Source organism: Tamandua tetradactyla, chromosome 1, assembly GCF_023851605.1.
Source record: "Tamandua tetradactyla isolate mTamTet1 chromosome 1, mTamTet1.pri, whole genome shotgun sequence".
Classification (NCBI taxonomy): domain Eukaryota; kingdom Metazoa; phylum Chordata; class Mammalia; order Pilosa; family Myrmecophagidae; genus Tamandua; species Tamandua tetradactyla.
Window position 1 is genome coordinate 101,730,909 of NC_135327.1, and position 14,272 is coordinate 101,745,180.

Here is a 14,272-nt window from a genome sequence, read left to right on the forward strand (position 1 = left end):
TTCTTTTCTCATAACTCACCTGGCATTCAATGCGTCAAATCCTGCAGCCACTGAACCCTTCCTCTCCTCCGAGCTGCAGTCCCTCCAGCCCCTCCAGCTACTCCTCCGCTCCTCCGGCCCCACCCAGTCCAGGCGCCAGGGCCATCACCTCACCTGTTGCTCACCAGGACTCTCGGCACCTTTCCTTCCACCCCCTCACCCCCACCGTCTTATTCTTCCATCACATCAGCCTGACGGACCCCAGCGCTCTGTAGAAGAGCCAGTGCTACTGCGAGCTCCAGACGTTAAGGGGACCCCTAAGGTGGGAGGAAATAGAGACGCAGAGTGCTGAGGGAAAAACTTTAAATGTTGCAGAGGTACCTGATAAGCCATAAATTCTGCAAGTTGACTGTATCTGACAATGGGAAATGTCCAAGTCCTTTCAACTTAAGGAACCCAGAGAGGCACCACAGGGAGAGAGGACCAAGCCCCTGAGTTGGGTTCCTGGCTCTGATACCTGTAGCTGTGTGAGCGTGAGCCAGCTGCGGAAGCCCTCTGGACCCTACCTGGTTTCTTCACATTCTTTCCTGCCAGGGTTTCACCTTCTGGGTTCTGGAGGACTAAGGAAGGTATTGCAGGTAAAGCACTCAGAGCCACGTCTGATGCCGTTAGTAGATGGAAGCTGTCATCACTGTCACCATCTCCATCCTCGTCCTTCAGGAAATAGGGAGGGATGACAAACCTCATAGCCCCGGGGAAATAGACCAAGGAATACCACAAAAGGGCATTTGAAATCTGAAATTCTCAGCAAGTTAGCAGAGGCTAGGCTTTTGGGTGGTGTTTACTGCAGATAGAGTGCACATAGTGTTTTATTTGCTATACAAAACAAAAAAAAAAGGTAAAAGCTAACTGTGTGGACTGCTCTTTTGTACATATATCACAGAATGAAGGCTTGCACTGATTTTCTGAAAGCAAAATTGTGAAAGGTAATAAAATATCCAGAGAGGCTGTCCATAGACTGTGTAATTAATGGCAGATTGGTTTCTTACTAGGACATTCTTTTAAAAAAATAAGACACCTCCTGAAAATGTTGCAGTATGTGCTGAAAGCTGTGCATAAGGGATGCTCTGGGAAGGGTTCAATCCGTGGCAACATACTGGTTCCAGCGGCCTAAGCTTCAAGCCCCGTGTGTTGTAGGTGGGTTTTTGCACAGGGAATGTGCAGACCCTGAAACACCTATCTCACCTTGCCCTGTTGGGGCCAGCAGTGTAAAAGCCTTGATTAAATGCAGATGCTGGGTGGGCTGTGGTGACTCAACAGGCAGAGTTCTGGCATGCCATGCCAGAGACCTGGGTTCAATTCCTGGTGCCTGCCCATGCAAAAAAAAAACACAGATGCTTTACCTTCAAGTTATAGGAAATCTTAAGGTTAACGTTTTTCTCTCTCTCTTTTCTATTGGGTTTTTTTTTTTTTAGAGAAGTTGTAGATTTATGGAAAAATCATGCATAAAACAGTTCCTATAAACCACCCTATTATTAACACATTGCATTATTGTGGTACATTTGTTACAATTCTTTGACAAGAGTTTTGAAAATGATTTTTGTTTGGTTGGCCCTCCATATCTGTGATATAATGTGATTTTTACACGCTCTTTAAATTGTAGCCTATTTCTTATTCTGATCTCTAGTCTCTGAGGATTTCTCCTAATGCTGTGTTATTCACCCTCTGATCTGCTTCTTTATGAAAATGTGTTCTCAGAGTTTCAGTTGCTACCTGTTAACTAGTTCCCAAATCCTTCCTTCTGAAGCAGGCACTCCTGTGTTTCTTGTAGCCAAAAGGAGATTTACATTTGAATGTCCTCTATCACTTTAAATGTAGTGAGTCTCAAACCGAATTTAACTTTCCCTTCCTCTGAAAATGCACCTTCATCCTACTTTCCTTCTCTTATTTTGTCAGTGATGCTTTCTGCCAGTCAAGTAGGGCCAGAAATCTTGCCATTTTCAAATCTGCCTCTTTCCTCACTCCTGAGACAGACTCAGGCAACAGCTGTGGAAACCCAAAATGTAAATCTTAACATTTTAAGTAAAGCAGGTCCCAGAGATTTTTGTAGAGCAAACACATAAATGGTAAAACCCTGTTGTTTTGGAGAATTCCATTTTTTTTCTCCTCAGTGTTCTGGCCTAGAAACATAATGGGCCAGTTAAATTATGGAATGGCATTATCTTACATTAAGCAGATTAAAGGCAAACACTACATTATGAGTGCAAAATATATGCTTTCTTTAATGCTATAATTCTTCCTCACAAACATGAATTATTTCACACTGAATATTATATACACACTCAATTTCAAGCTGCCTTGCCAAATGCATGGAATAATCCATAGGTACTGCATAATGTTTAAGAAAAGTTTATAAGTTCTATTATTTCTAGAGTTCTTAAGGCCCTGATTCATGATCCATTCCTAATGGCACATGTGCCTTTTTATTTTTAATTTTCAGATGTAACATTTATTCATGAAGGAAATAAAACTTTTTTGGATAATCTCGTCAACTTTGAAAAGCTGGTATGTAAAGTTCATTACTTTCCTTTTCCCATTGTAGAAGAAATAGATGCTTTTTTCCTGCCTCAGGAAACAAATGGTTTACGTAGGAACTCTTTGTGATTTACAGAAGCTTATTTATGCATCTTGTGCATTGCCAATAAAATGCATTTTGCTTAAAACAAGTGTGTTACAAGGTTTCAAGAACCAAATATGATTGCCTACTAAAATGAAAATCTGCTTTGCTTTTTAAAAGCAATACTTAATTGGATTAATATCAGTACTTGAGTGAATCTTTTTGGATCAGAAATAAAACTGTAAGGTTACTGTCAGAAGGAATCCACACTCATGAGGCTAACTCTTATGCTTTCAGGTTCTTCTGTGTGTCTCAGCATGCCCTGCTCAGAGGCTCAGGAGGAGCGGGTTCTATAGGGAGATGTCTGTCTCCCAGTTCTCTACTCTGGGAGAAGGGTGCAGGGTGGAAGGTCTGGTACAAGGAAGAGCCACCCCATCTGCCTGTGCACAAAGTGCCCTTCTGAGCACTGCAGGCAGAGCGGCTCTGCCACCACAGAGAGCACCCCGGCTCAGTCCTCTCCCACGGGTTACTGAAATAGCTCTCTCTCAATTTTCTCTAAGTCGTTCCCAGGTCACACGGTGGGATCCCCTAAGACGTTCCCAGGTCATGCAGTGGGCTCCTCTGAGCCTTTCTGACCTCCCTTGGACAGAGCAGGAGTTACCTGTAAGAATTGCGCAGCTGTAAAATAGGAATATTGAAGAAAGCCCATTGATTGGCAGAGGAATGGATTTATTGACAGATGAACTTCAGTGTCATAGATTAAACTGTCCTTCATGGTTGAACATGATGCCAGTGACCTCTATCAGTAGACCATGGCCTTTGCGTGACCTTTGCAGGAGTGGGAATGGATTTGTGTGCACTCCTAAGGGAACTGATCCCTGTCCCCTGTGGACTCAGGGAGGCCTTTCAGAGAAGGTTGAGAGAGGCAGGGCCCAAGGGCTGTACAAAACCGACAAGTCCAAATGCAGTTTGACATCTGACCTTTCTCCGAAGTGCTCTGCTGTAATCGTCAGGTTAGCTCAGCTCCACACAGGGTAGGGAAAAAGGTAACCGCGGTCGGCCCTTGTACAACTTGGAAACCCAAGCACCTGGACTCTGGAAGGCAGGCTTATTGGAATCTCTTAACCTTCCTCCATGGTGTTCATTCTGAGAAAGGTTGTTTCATGGTTATGTTTAGCGTGGGCACATCTGTAACTTGTAAAGTCTCCCTCTGCGCTGAGTTCTTGGCAATCAAGGCCAAGTTAGTTTAGATCCTATAGTTCAACCAGCAGGGCAGGAAATGAATATTTACAGTGCTCAAGTTTTGTACTTACTCTTTGGTTGTGATCTGTGTGCTGTTCTGAAGTTCACAGGTTATCTGTTTGTAACCAAAGGTCTTAGGTTCCAGGAACTAAAACTGTAGTCTCTAAATATGTTAATCTCCAGTATTTGGTATTAAGGAAATGATTGTAAGAATATGAATTTTGGTCAATATTCACTTATTCTCCTGGCTTGCGGAACTGTATAAGAATTTCAAATCAGCTTTGGAGGGCGTGTATGAAGAGGTGAAATGAGGTTTGTCCCACCAGGAGGAATTCCCTGGAAGGGTCTAGTAACATTTTCTCTCTGTCTAACCTGGAGGGGACATGGAAGAACAGTTGCACTCTTTACAAGCTGCCGGTTGTCTATTCTTAAGGACAAACTGGTGGCTGACTTTCTTCCTAAAGTAAACCAGAGATTTGGCTAAGTTCATTGTGTCATTTCCCCTCAAACACCACCACCAAAGTGAGAGAACAATTTCCTAAAGCAAAAATTTTTATTCTGATCAGCCCTTCCCTGCCTTTCTCCACCAACCCAGCAGAAGCTTTTTAATGCCAGCTAGTATAGCCTGTGATCTCGCTTTCATACATGCCAAGACTTCAGACTAACTGTAGAGACTGAAACAAAGAAGATCTGAAGTCCTTCTGTTAAGGACAGCAATTGTTTATACCCTTAGTTCTTTAATAATTTGTAAGGAGATAGCATGGCATAAGTAAGTTATATTCTATTTAAAAAATTTCAATTCCTAAAGAGAACTTTTATTTAAAAGACAGCTAGAAGATGGAGCAGTTATGCATGCACACAGCAGACCCTTAGCACACCCAGGCTCAAAGCTACTAGGTGGTCACTAGCATGGCCATTTCTAATGAGAATGGATCTGGGGGTGGTGAGGACCTGGTCCTCGGAATAGATAGCCCCTAAGACACAACGTGTGTCATGCTGACCTCTTCTTGCTTGCAGACAACAGAGTAAAGTTAGAAGTTTTTCCAGAAAGACAAAAATCAATTTTACATTGTACAAGTCCCCATGCTATATACTTAGATGCCAGAGAAAGAAACTGACCTTCCTAGTCGAGTCAGTATTTTCAAGGGAATGTTTTTTAACAAAGGATAGCATTTCATTTAAGCTAAAGCATGATCATCTGTTACAATAATGAACCGATAGCGCCTGAATGAATTAACTCATGAGAAGCCAATTTCTCATGGTGCATATTAGCTTGAACCAGAGAACAGATGATTCGGTGCATTCCCTTTATCTGGCTGCAGCAGGCCAACACATAAAGTCGACCACGTGAAGACCCAGATGTGCCCATTGGGTCTGATAAGATGTCCATTATTCCCTGGGCTGAGTTCCTTTCTGCCTCTTCATCTCTAAATGTATCAGACTCACACTATTAAACAACGAGGAAACAATGTTTTCCTCTTTCCTTCCCTTCACCTCTCAATATTAAGAACATCTTTTACCATATCTGCCCCCCCACTTCAGGAAACAGATGACTCAGGTTTCAGTGGCACACTCAGAGCTGAGCCTTGCATTAGCTCTGCTTTATACAAATGGCACATGATAGAAATCAATGTGATGCCATAGCTTAAAAAACAAGAAAGCTATCCTGAGATTTCAATTCCTAAAGAGAATTTTAGTTAAAAGACAGCTAGAAGATGGAGCAGTTATTTGAGAGACAGAAATTTAGCAACACGTTCACAGACGTGAGTCAGGTGGCACGTCCTCTGCAAATGCAGCCTATTTAACTTTCCATTGTGGAGTAGACATATATTAGTCGTGAGGGCAGTTTAGTCAGTAGATCATATGCAAGTGATGTTTCTATAGTTCTGCTGGATTTATACAGTTTTTAGTTTTAAAATTATTATTTCAGCAATATTTCATTGAGGGATTGGGAGTTTGCTGTATGTGGGCCATATTGAGTCCAGTGTGTGCTGGCGGGACATGAAAAGCAGTGTCCTACGTGGGGACGTTTGAAGGGCCAGATGAGGCATGAAGCTAGTTCTGGCATAGCAGGGTGCAGTTTGAATTTTGATATGAAACAAGGTAGGGAGTTAATGCAGATTCTCTGGAGGACTAGAACATGATGAAAATTGTATTTGGAGATTATTCTGGCAGCTTTGTAGGAGCAACTGTAGTGGGTCAAAAGTTAGCAACTCTTCCTAACTTTTATGTTTCCTTCATCATGGAAAACTTAAAACAGTAGATACAGCTAGAAGACTTGCAGTTATGATAGTAGGAGATGGTGGGAGCTTGTCAAAAGCAACCAAAAGTTCCAGAAGACTTTTGCCTACAGATCAGTGATAACTTTAAAGAAAGAGAATGGAGTGGAATAGTGACGACTCTAGGAGCGTGTGCAAATTATAACCAGAAAATAGTTTATGTAAAGAGACTGATGTTTTAGAAAATGTTCATCTTTCATAAATATCTCCTTTCCTGTCACCATTTAAGATACTTTGATTCCACTCGCATCCCTGTCCATTCAGCAAGCCCGTGGGGAGTTTGTGTGTACAGGCTGTGGTAGGGCCCGGCCTTAAAAAGCATCCAGCAGCTCCTGGTCTAGGGGAGGACACAGCTAACAGCAGTTACAGCTACACTGAGGCAGTGTGCTCCGTACCGAGAGCAGTGGGAGTGTTGAGAGCTCAGCTTCCCAAGTCCAAGTGGGAGGTCTCAGAAAGGCTCCATGGAGAGAAGGTGACGCGTGACTGAAGCGAGAAGTATAAGCAAATTCGGACAGGCAAGTAGGGTTGGGGTGCTTCATTTATTTACAATGTGTTTTCCCGTGGCTTAGTCAGAATCTGTGCAGCCAGGTTTGAGAGCCACTGTTCCTGTAGACAAGGACCAAATATTCATTTATAATCCAAGCTCGATATAACCAAACAAAATTATATCCCGCCCCAAATACAGCTCTTCTGTTTACACCCAAAGGTGTTAGCCTAGCCATCCATTCTAGCAGCAACACCCCAAGTGACCCTTCTATTGATGTGTTTTCTCTTCTACCTTCCAGCACATGATTGCAGACACCGTTCGAACCCTGAGACACTGCAGGACTAGCCAGTTTGGTGAGTAATTGAAGTCAGATGTGGAATGTAAATTTACGACACGGTGGTGCCGACTGTGGCCATACAACAATTTGGTGGTGATAAATTTAAACAGATCACAAAGTATGATATGAATATATGTGGGCATATTGTATTCATACGATATAGTCTCTCTTTGTTTCATCACCACATGTTTAGGAAACAGAGAAAAGCAAGATGTGGCAGATTTTTATGCTCACATGGCCACAAGTATACCCTGTGCAGAGTCATATTAGATGGTCAGAAGCTCCCCACCCCCCATCCCTGACCCCACGAAGTCTTGCTTTGCTTGCGTATTGGAACAGAACTACCGGTAGTTTATCAGGGCTGACCCTGTCCCCAACCTCTTTGCTTGAGGCCTTCCTGGAGTAGGACTTGTTTACTCAAGTGCCTAAAGCCCAGCCTTTCTGAATATTTTCTCCTCTCCATTACAGACTTCCTCCTTAAAGCTGCCTCTCAATTGAAAAAAGTATTTTTCTGGGCACTTTCATAGAATTCCCACTGAGACTAATGTACGTAGCAATATTTGTTCCCATTTAAATCCCAGGTATAATTTACACTATGTCTAAATGGTGCTAGAACATTGCAAGAAAGAAGGAAATCCACTTTACTGGGCGCACGGAACTTTCACGGGGACAGGGGATCCTGGACACTAGTGATTGGATGTCATTTACCCTGTGAATGCAGAGCAGAAATCCGCGTCTCCGAGAGGCGAACCATTCACCAGTAACTGGCAGAGCCAGGATTCAGGCTGACCTCCTTGCCCATCCATGCCCTTCGTTTGTTTGGTGCAGATTCTATAACAGGCAATAAAAAATAGGAAGTTGAGTTCAATAATTATAAATCAGTTACAGGTGACCATTAAGTAAAACTTAGTTTATTAAATAAAACAGCCTCCCTGTAATTTTTTCCAATATGTAAAGTAGAAAATCAAAGTACTACTTCCCGAGGAAAGCGCTATTAACAGTTTTGTTCCTGTTCAGTGCTGGTCTTGAAAGGTATTATTGTCCCCCAACAAAGCAAGTTAGCAACTGAACTTCTAAATGGATTACAGAGGTGCTGGTTGAAAGGGACAAATATATATATGCTTACCTAATTTTCTAAGTATTCACATTAATTAATGCCATTAATATGTGTTTATATAGTTCTCCGCTAAGTTCACAATTACGTGCTCTAAAAACAATAGCATTGTCATGGAGAGTTCTTCAAATTTCCAAGCACAGTGCTGTCAAGTACAGGTTCATATTCCTTTCTTCCTCCTTTGTTTCCCAAATGTTGAGTGGGTGCTCAGCTAGTCCTAAGACAAGGGACTCTGGTCCCTGGAAGCCATGGGTGTGCCCAGGAAGGTCACGTGGGCTGGCTGTCCTTAAACCTGCCCTGACCCTCCTATTACAAGCAAAGGAGAAATTTTAAAACCAGCAGCCCAATTCAGGTTCTAATATTTATATATTTTTAAAAATCGGGTTTAGGATTAATTTATCTAAATTCATTTTGACAGTTTCTGTAGCCATAATAAACCAATGTCAACATTTAGGGTAAAATACAATAATGTTTACAAGCCATTTTATAAATTACCGTGCCAGTATCACTTGTCATGGTTGGGACTGTTTATTCTGCCATGTCTTTAAGGTCTAAAAATTAACCACAAAATTATCTTTGTAGCATGATGTTTTCTCAACCAAAAGCAATCTCTCAGTGTCTTCCAGAGAAAGTGTTCAGAAAGCCAGAATACCATAGCCTTTTGGTCACTTTCAGACAAATGAGATGGTAAAAATTTTGTGTGACTCCTGGCACTTTCGTTTGCTGAAACTGAGAAGACTTGTTTCCATTAAACTTAAGAGTTACAAGCCGCCCATGACATGCAAGCCTGAAATTATTTCCTCATAAAACATATTCGTCACAGGGAAATAAAAAAAGAGTCTTCACCAAGAGAATAAATACTGCATTAAAATGCCCAGACCCGGGGGCTCCCTCACTAACGATAGTGTTCTTTCCTTCTGCTCAAGCTCAAGTCTGGGCTTACAGCCTTCTTTTCCCATCTATAGTTCCCCAGAAGCCAGAATTTTCACTGTCACTCACAGTTATGCTCTCATAGCACAGCACAACCGAGCCAGTCTCCCCAGGCCCTGAGTTTTTCTTCTGTTTTGTGTGTGTATGTATATGTGTGTGTGTTTATTTTTCTATTGGAAATGGGCTTGCACCATTGACCAGCCTGCTTTATCTCTGGTTCTTCATCAGAGCTGCCACTAGCATGGCACAGATGTGTCTTTTGTAGCCCTTCCGTTCTTTGCCCGCCCCAGATTTGTGAGTGGAAGACACCTTGCCTTGCCCTTCTTTGGGCAGACTTTAGCTCATATACATACTCTCTGAACCTACTTTGCCTGTTGGCCATATCTTAAATTCTGTAGACTCTGCTGATGCACTTCCCTTAATATTTTTTTCTAAATGACACTAAAGGATTATGCAAAATTTAAAAAAAAAAGAGAGCTACTATGTACATGGGCTCCCTGCATTCTGACAATGTGAGCTGCATAGCGTGGGAACTCAGCCCATGGACTCAAAAACCCAATAGTCTGGATTCGAATCCTGTTATTTCCACATACTTGCTGTGTGGCTATGCTCAGTTTCCTCATCTGTAGAATGGGGTAATATCATTACTAAATACTACAAATGTTTAAGTAATAAATGCTGTATAATTGTTGGTGAAACAAGCCTCTCTTCCAGTCTAATGACCTGACCCAAAGAAACCAGTCTGAACTGAAAAGGCATTTCTAGTATTGAGACAAAGGTATCTTCTGGGAGACTGACTAATGAAATCTAATATAGCTTTACTTTAAGCCTTGATGTAGGTTTTACTGGTATTTAGAAATATCATTATTGCTCTCATGAGATTGTCTCTTTTTTTTGCCCTCTAAAAATTAGGAGGTGATGTGTCTCCAAAAGAGCATCAGGAGCTAAAAGCCTATGTTAACCACCTGTATGTCATCGACAGCCAGCAGGCCCTGTTTGAGCTCTCTCACAGGATCGAGCCTCGGGTGTGAGCCCTGCCGCTCACCTCCCTCCCAACGGCAGCACTTTGAGCTACCAGAATGTCTAGGCCAAGCACGTCGCTTTCCCGAGAGAAAAGAAGTTGCTGAGTTTTATCAGCACATCACAAAGCACCCACGGGAAAGCCAGCCAGAGCATGTGCAGGAAGTGATGTCAGCCCCCGACCTGGGGAGAGGCCTCTCACGCTACCCTAGGAATGAGAAGGCAGAAAAAGCCAGAAGCATTCTTGAAATGGAGAAGTCTGGTTTCTTATGATAACATTGTTGCGCCAATACAGTTTTTGAGTTGAGCTATGGCAGTGTCAAGGGAACACACCTCTTGTCCCACAATGGCCGAACATTGCAGTAAGAATGCTTGCGTGAAACAGTAAAGAATTTTCCTCTGCCTGGGAACAGATCACTGGCTACGTGCTGTCAAAGCATAGTTCTTTTGACACACCTAAAAACAGTGGTGGCCTCTAAAGATTTCCAGGGAGAATGAGAGGTCTCTCATGATACAAGCATGTCACCAAAAGCCAGTTTCGTCTAGGGAGTTAGGGAGATGCGGCAGCTGGCATCCATACTCTGTTTCCAGAGGAGAAGTGTCAAAGCATGCATTTCCATATCCACAATCACTTATTGATGTGTGCTTGCAGGTGAAATAGTTTCTGCAGAATTGAGCTGCAACTGTAAGGCAAGTTAGACTGAGTTGCTTTGCCAATAAGGAAAAGCAGTAATCTTTAAGAAATTGACTCATTGTTTCATTCTAGGGATTTTCTTTACATTTGTAGGCAGACTCGGATCTCTTATTGGGTACAATGTAATTTTTTCAAAAACACAGTGCCTGACACTCTGTAGGCACACAGAAACTGAAGTGAGCTGGATGATGGTTCTGGTGTTTTGCAGTACTCAGGAGGCTCCTCTCCCCAACATGGACTGATGATGGCCAGTAAGGAGGGTACATGAGAGCTGGCGTGTGCAGCACTTGCACTCCCTAGAAAAGAGCAAGGCATTGTAAAGGGGGGGAGGGGGACCAGTCTTTGAGCAAATGACAAGAGCCCTCAATATATCCAGATTTATGTTGGAAATTTAGAAGTCCTGCAGGCCACCGCCCATCCAAAGCAGGGAACCTCTCAATAACTTGTCTTGTTTTTGTTCAAAGTCTCAAGCGCTTCCAATTATGTGTGTGTGTTTTTTTCCAGTTTTCCCAGTTGGGGCTTCCAGTAAATAAGATCTGTTGCCATTCTCGAGGTCTGGCTAGAAGGTTTCCTCAGCCTTCAGATGATGGGGGAAAAAAAAAAAAGCCTGAGGGATAAAATAATGAAATCCATCTCTGCCTGCTAGCTACCTGTCGCTTTGCTAAAACACACGGGCCCTGTTTGGTGTTTTAGGTCAGTTCACTTCCTGCCCGTGTGAGATCTTGGCCAGCATCTCAGTGCCTCCTCATCTCCTAAGTTCCTAAAGGCTCACCCAGAATGGCTCCTTCCCGTCTCACCCACCCCACCTTGGTCCTCATGACCGCCTGTGTGTGTCCGAGGCTTTCTGATGCCTTGACAGTGGTGCCGTTTCCGGGGCTGAGGAGCCACCCTTAGGCTTGGGCTATCACTGCCCATGTGGAGAAAACTGTTGCTCAGACTTTCAGAGAGACTCAGTCTGGCTCAGCATGTAAAGCGTCAGTCTTGCCATCGTGCAGTTTATTAAAGAAAAGCACCAGCAAATCACCCATGACTGCTGGGTGTGAGGTGTGATCTCATCCTGCAGGACACCACGCCCTGGGAACCAGGGCAACACTTCCCCCCAGGTGGTCCGCCCCTCGCAAGGCCCTTCCCTCGCAGCTACCTAGGAGGGCGCGGGCTGGCGGCAGGCAGGGGCTCCTTATTCTAGGCTAAGGAATAGGATTTGACCAGTCGAATCGCATAAGAGCATTTGACGTTGTCTCTGTGTTTTACAATTCATTTCTTTTTTTTTCAAATTAGACCTATTGTTCCAACCAAAACATTACCTTAAGAGGACTGATTTTCCATGGAGAACTATTTTGGTGTAGCTCCTGCACTTGGCCAATGAAGCCACACATGCATTGTGTTCCAGCACGTTCGGTGTGGTGTGTTTGGGGGTTCCTGTGTGGCCTGAGTGGGTCCAATCCAGAAGAAAGTGGTGCCTGTCTCCCTTCTCCAGCCATAACAATGGGGCCCTCAGGGGAGCAGAGGGAAGAGGGGATTTGTTTAGTTTCTATTTGCATTTCTATCCCCACCTTCTGAATGCCAAAGTCTCCAAATCTTTCTGAAATTTAAGACTGCCTCCAGAATTTCCCTGGCAGGAGCTCTCAGAAACTTCAGAAGCTCTGAGGAGACTTAAGTTTGGAATTAATGAATCACAGCGGAGTTGTGGATGACCAGATTTAGCTGATCACGAAGGACTTGCTAACGAATCCGAGCAGGCCCCAGTGGGACGCGAATGCTCCCTGCTAATAGAAATAGGCCTTTCTCCTCTCCAGCTATCTGCCACGGCCTCTTTAGAATAGCTTCTCGTGTTGGCTAGATGGTGCACTGGAAGCTGCCTAAGCTCCTTTCCAGCTGTCTCTCAGATTTATGTGATTACATAAAATCTCCATCTACTCTAAAACTCCCGTGGAATCTGCGAGCTCACCAGCGGGTGGTACACGGGCCGCTCCTAAGTGGGTCTTGTGACAGCACAACCCTGGGACAGTACGCGGGTCTTTGGACTCAGCAGCCCAGAAAACCAGCCCTGCGTAGAAGTTAGCACAGAGCAGCAGAACACAGATTCTTTTGGCAAAATAGCAACTTTTTGGATTTTTCTTTTTTTTTAATACGCATTTGCAGATGATCCAAAGACTATGGTATTTTAATATCACTATTATAATCTCTTATTTTATACTTTGGCAATAACTAATTGCCAAATAGTTGCAGTGACAAATATGATGACCTGAATTCACTTTATTCTAGTATCATCAATTGTGTTCAGAATCAATTCAGTTTCCTAGATTTCTCCCCACAAGTAAGTAGGATGGAGTATTTTGAATTTAGAAGTGTGAAGATAAGGTGAATAACCACACCCTGAGGTTAGTGAAGAGGTTGCACTAATGCAGACATGGCTCTGAGTGGGGGAGACACGTTGCACAAGAGAGTGTGTTTGTGTGTGTGTTGGGGGGAGGGGGGTACTTGTCACAGCCAGCCTGGAGGTGAGCTTTCTCAGCTGCCCGAATCCCCACCCTGTAGTTTTGTCATAGCCACCGTGTACACTTCACGTCTCAAACCGATCGCTCGTAAATGGCACAACCAATCCAAGCTTCTCAGAAACTTGGGAAAAACATTAAAATGGGGAAGATCCATTGCAGTTGTCCAACATGGTGTTCCTCTAAAATGCTTCAAAGTCATGTCCTTAAAATTTCAGCCTGCTTATTAGTGAGTGGGCCGGTTGTGCTTAAAACTGGTAGGGGAAAAAAGGTTTTATAAAAATTGCCAAAAAGTGAGATGAAAATGTACTACTGTATAAAGCAAAGCTGTATATAGTAAACATTTTTTAGCAGAGAATATTTATTTGCATAGCCTATTTATTGTATTCGTATTACACTGTTAGTAAATACTGGGATGAAAACTCAGTGACCTGAAGCAAGGGATCTTGCCTTTTCATGTATCTTTAATTAGGACTGCTGTGACATTGTCAGCTTGCATTAAACAACTAGAAGATAGAAAACCCGCAATCAGGGTAATCTACCTAACTTCTCAGGGACTACACTTCGTAGTTTTCCACCATTATGAGAACTGGTAAATATGAAAAATTTGTGGAATTACCAGAATTGCCATTAACAGTATTTTCTTCCTCATATTTCATGCTTTCTGCTTCTGTATATATGACTCTCCTGTGTATTTATCGAAGCTGGTAAGCAATAATTTATATGTAAAAATGGCTGAGCAATATAAGGTTAAACTTATATAAGCAACTGTTATCTTGTATTTTCAAGTGTTTTTTTTAAACCTGCTTTTCCAAATATAAGACTATGATAAAGATTCTACTAATGCCTCACAGCTTCTTGATTTTTCCATGACGTTTGTGAGTTAAATAGACTTTGTCCTGGCAGCATATGGCACCAGGATTTTGGAATTCAGAAGTCATCTGCTCAATGAAAGAGCTGCAAGCAAGCGCAGCACCCAGAAGTCTAAATCACTGTGCCATTGACTTATTGCAGAATCTAAACACATTATGCGGCAAATCACATAGTTTTCTCCCATTCTGGGATTTGGGGAATAGAA

The 14,272-nt window shown here is 42.9% G+C and overlaps 1 protein-coding gene across 4 annotated transcripts in view; it reads left to right on the plus strand.

Annotated features, from left to right (window-relative positions):
* The window catches only part of RAPGEF5 (Rap guanine nucleotide exchange factor 5), a 221,612-nt gene extending 207,570 nt beyond the window's left edge, over positions 1 to 14,042 (plus strand). For all 4 annotated transcript variants that reach the window (XM_077122137.1, XM_077122145.1, XM_077122151.1 and 1 more), the window contains 3 exons: positions 2,480 to 2,544; positions 6,903 to 6,957; positions 9,898 to 14,042. In XM_077122137.1, the coding sequence (XP_076978252.1) occupies positions 2,480 to 2,544; positions 6,903 to 6,957; positions 9,898 to 10,016 (239 nt within the window). In that variant the 3' untranslated portion in view covers positions 10,017 to 14,042. The remainder of the gene's footprint in view (positions 1 to 2,479; positions 2,545 to 6,902; positions 6,958 to 9,897) is intronic.
* Positions 14,043 to 14,272: the final 230 nt, after the last annotated feature.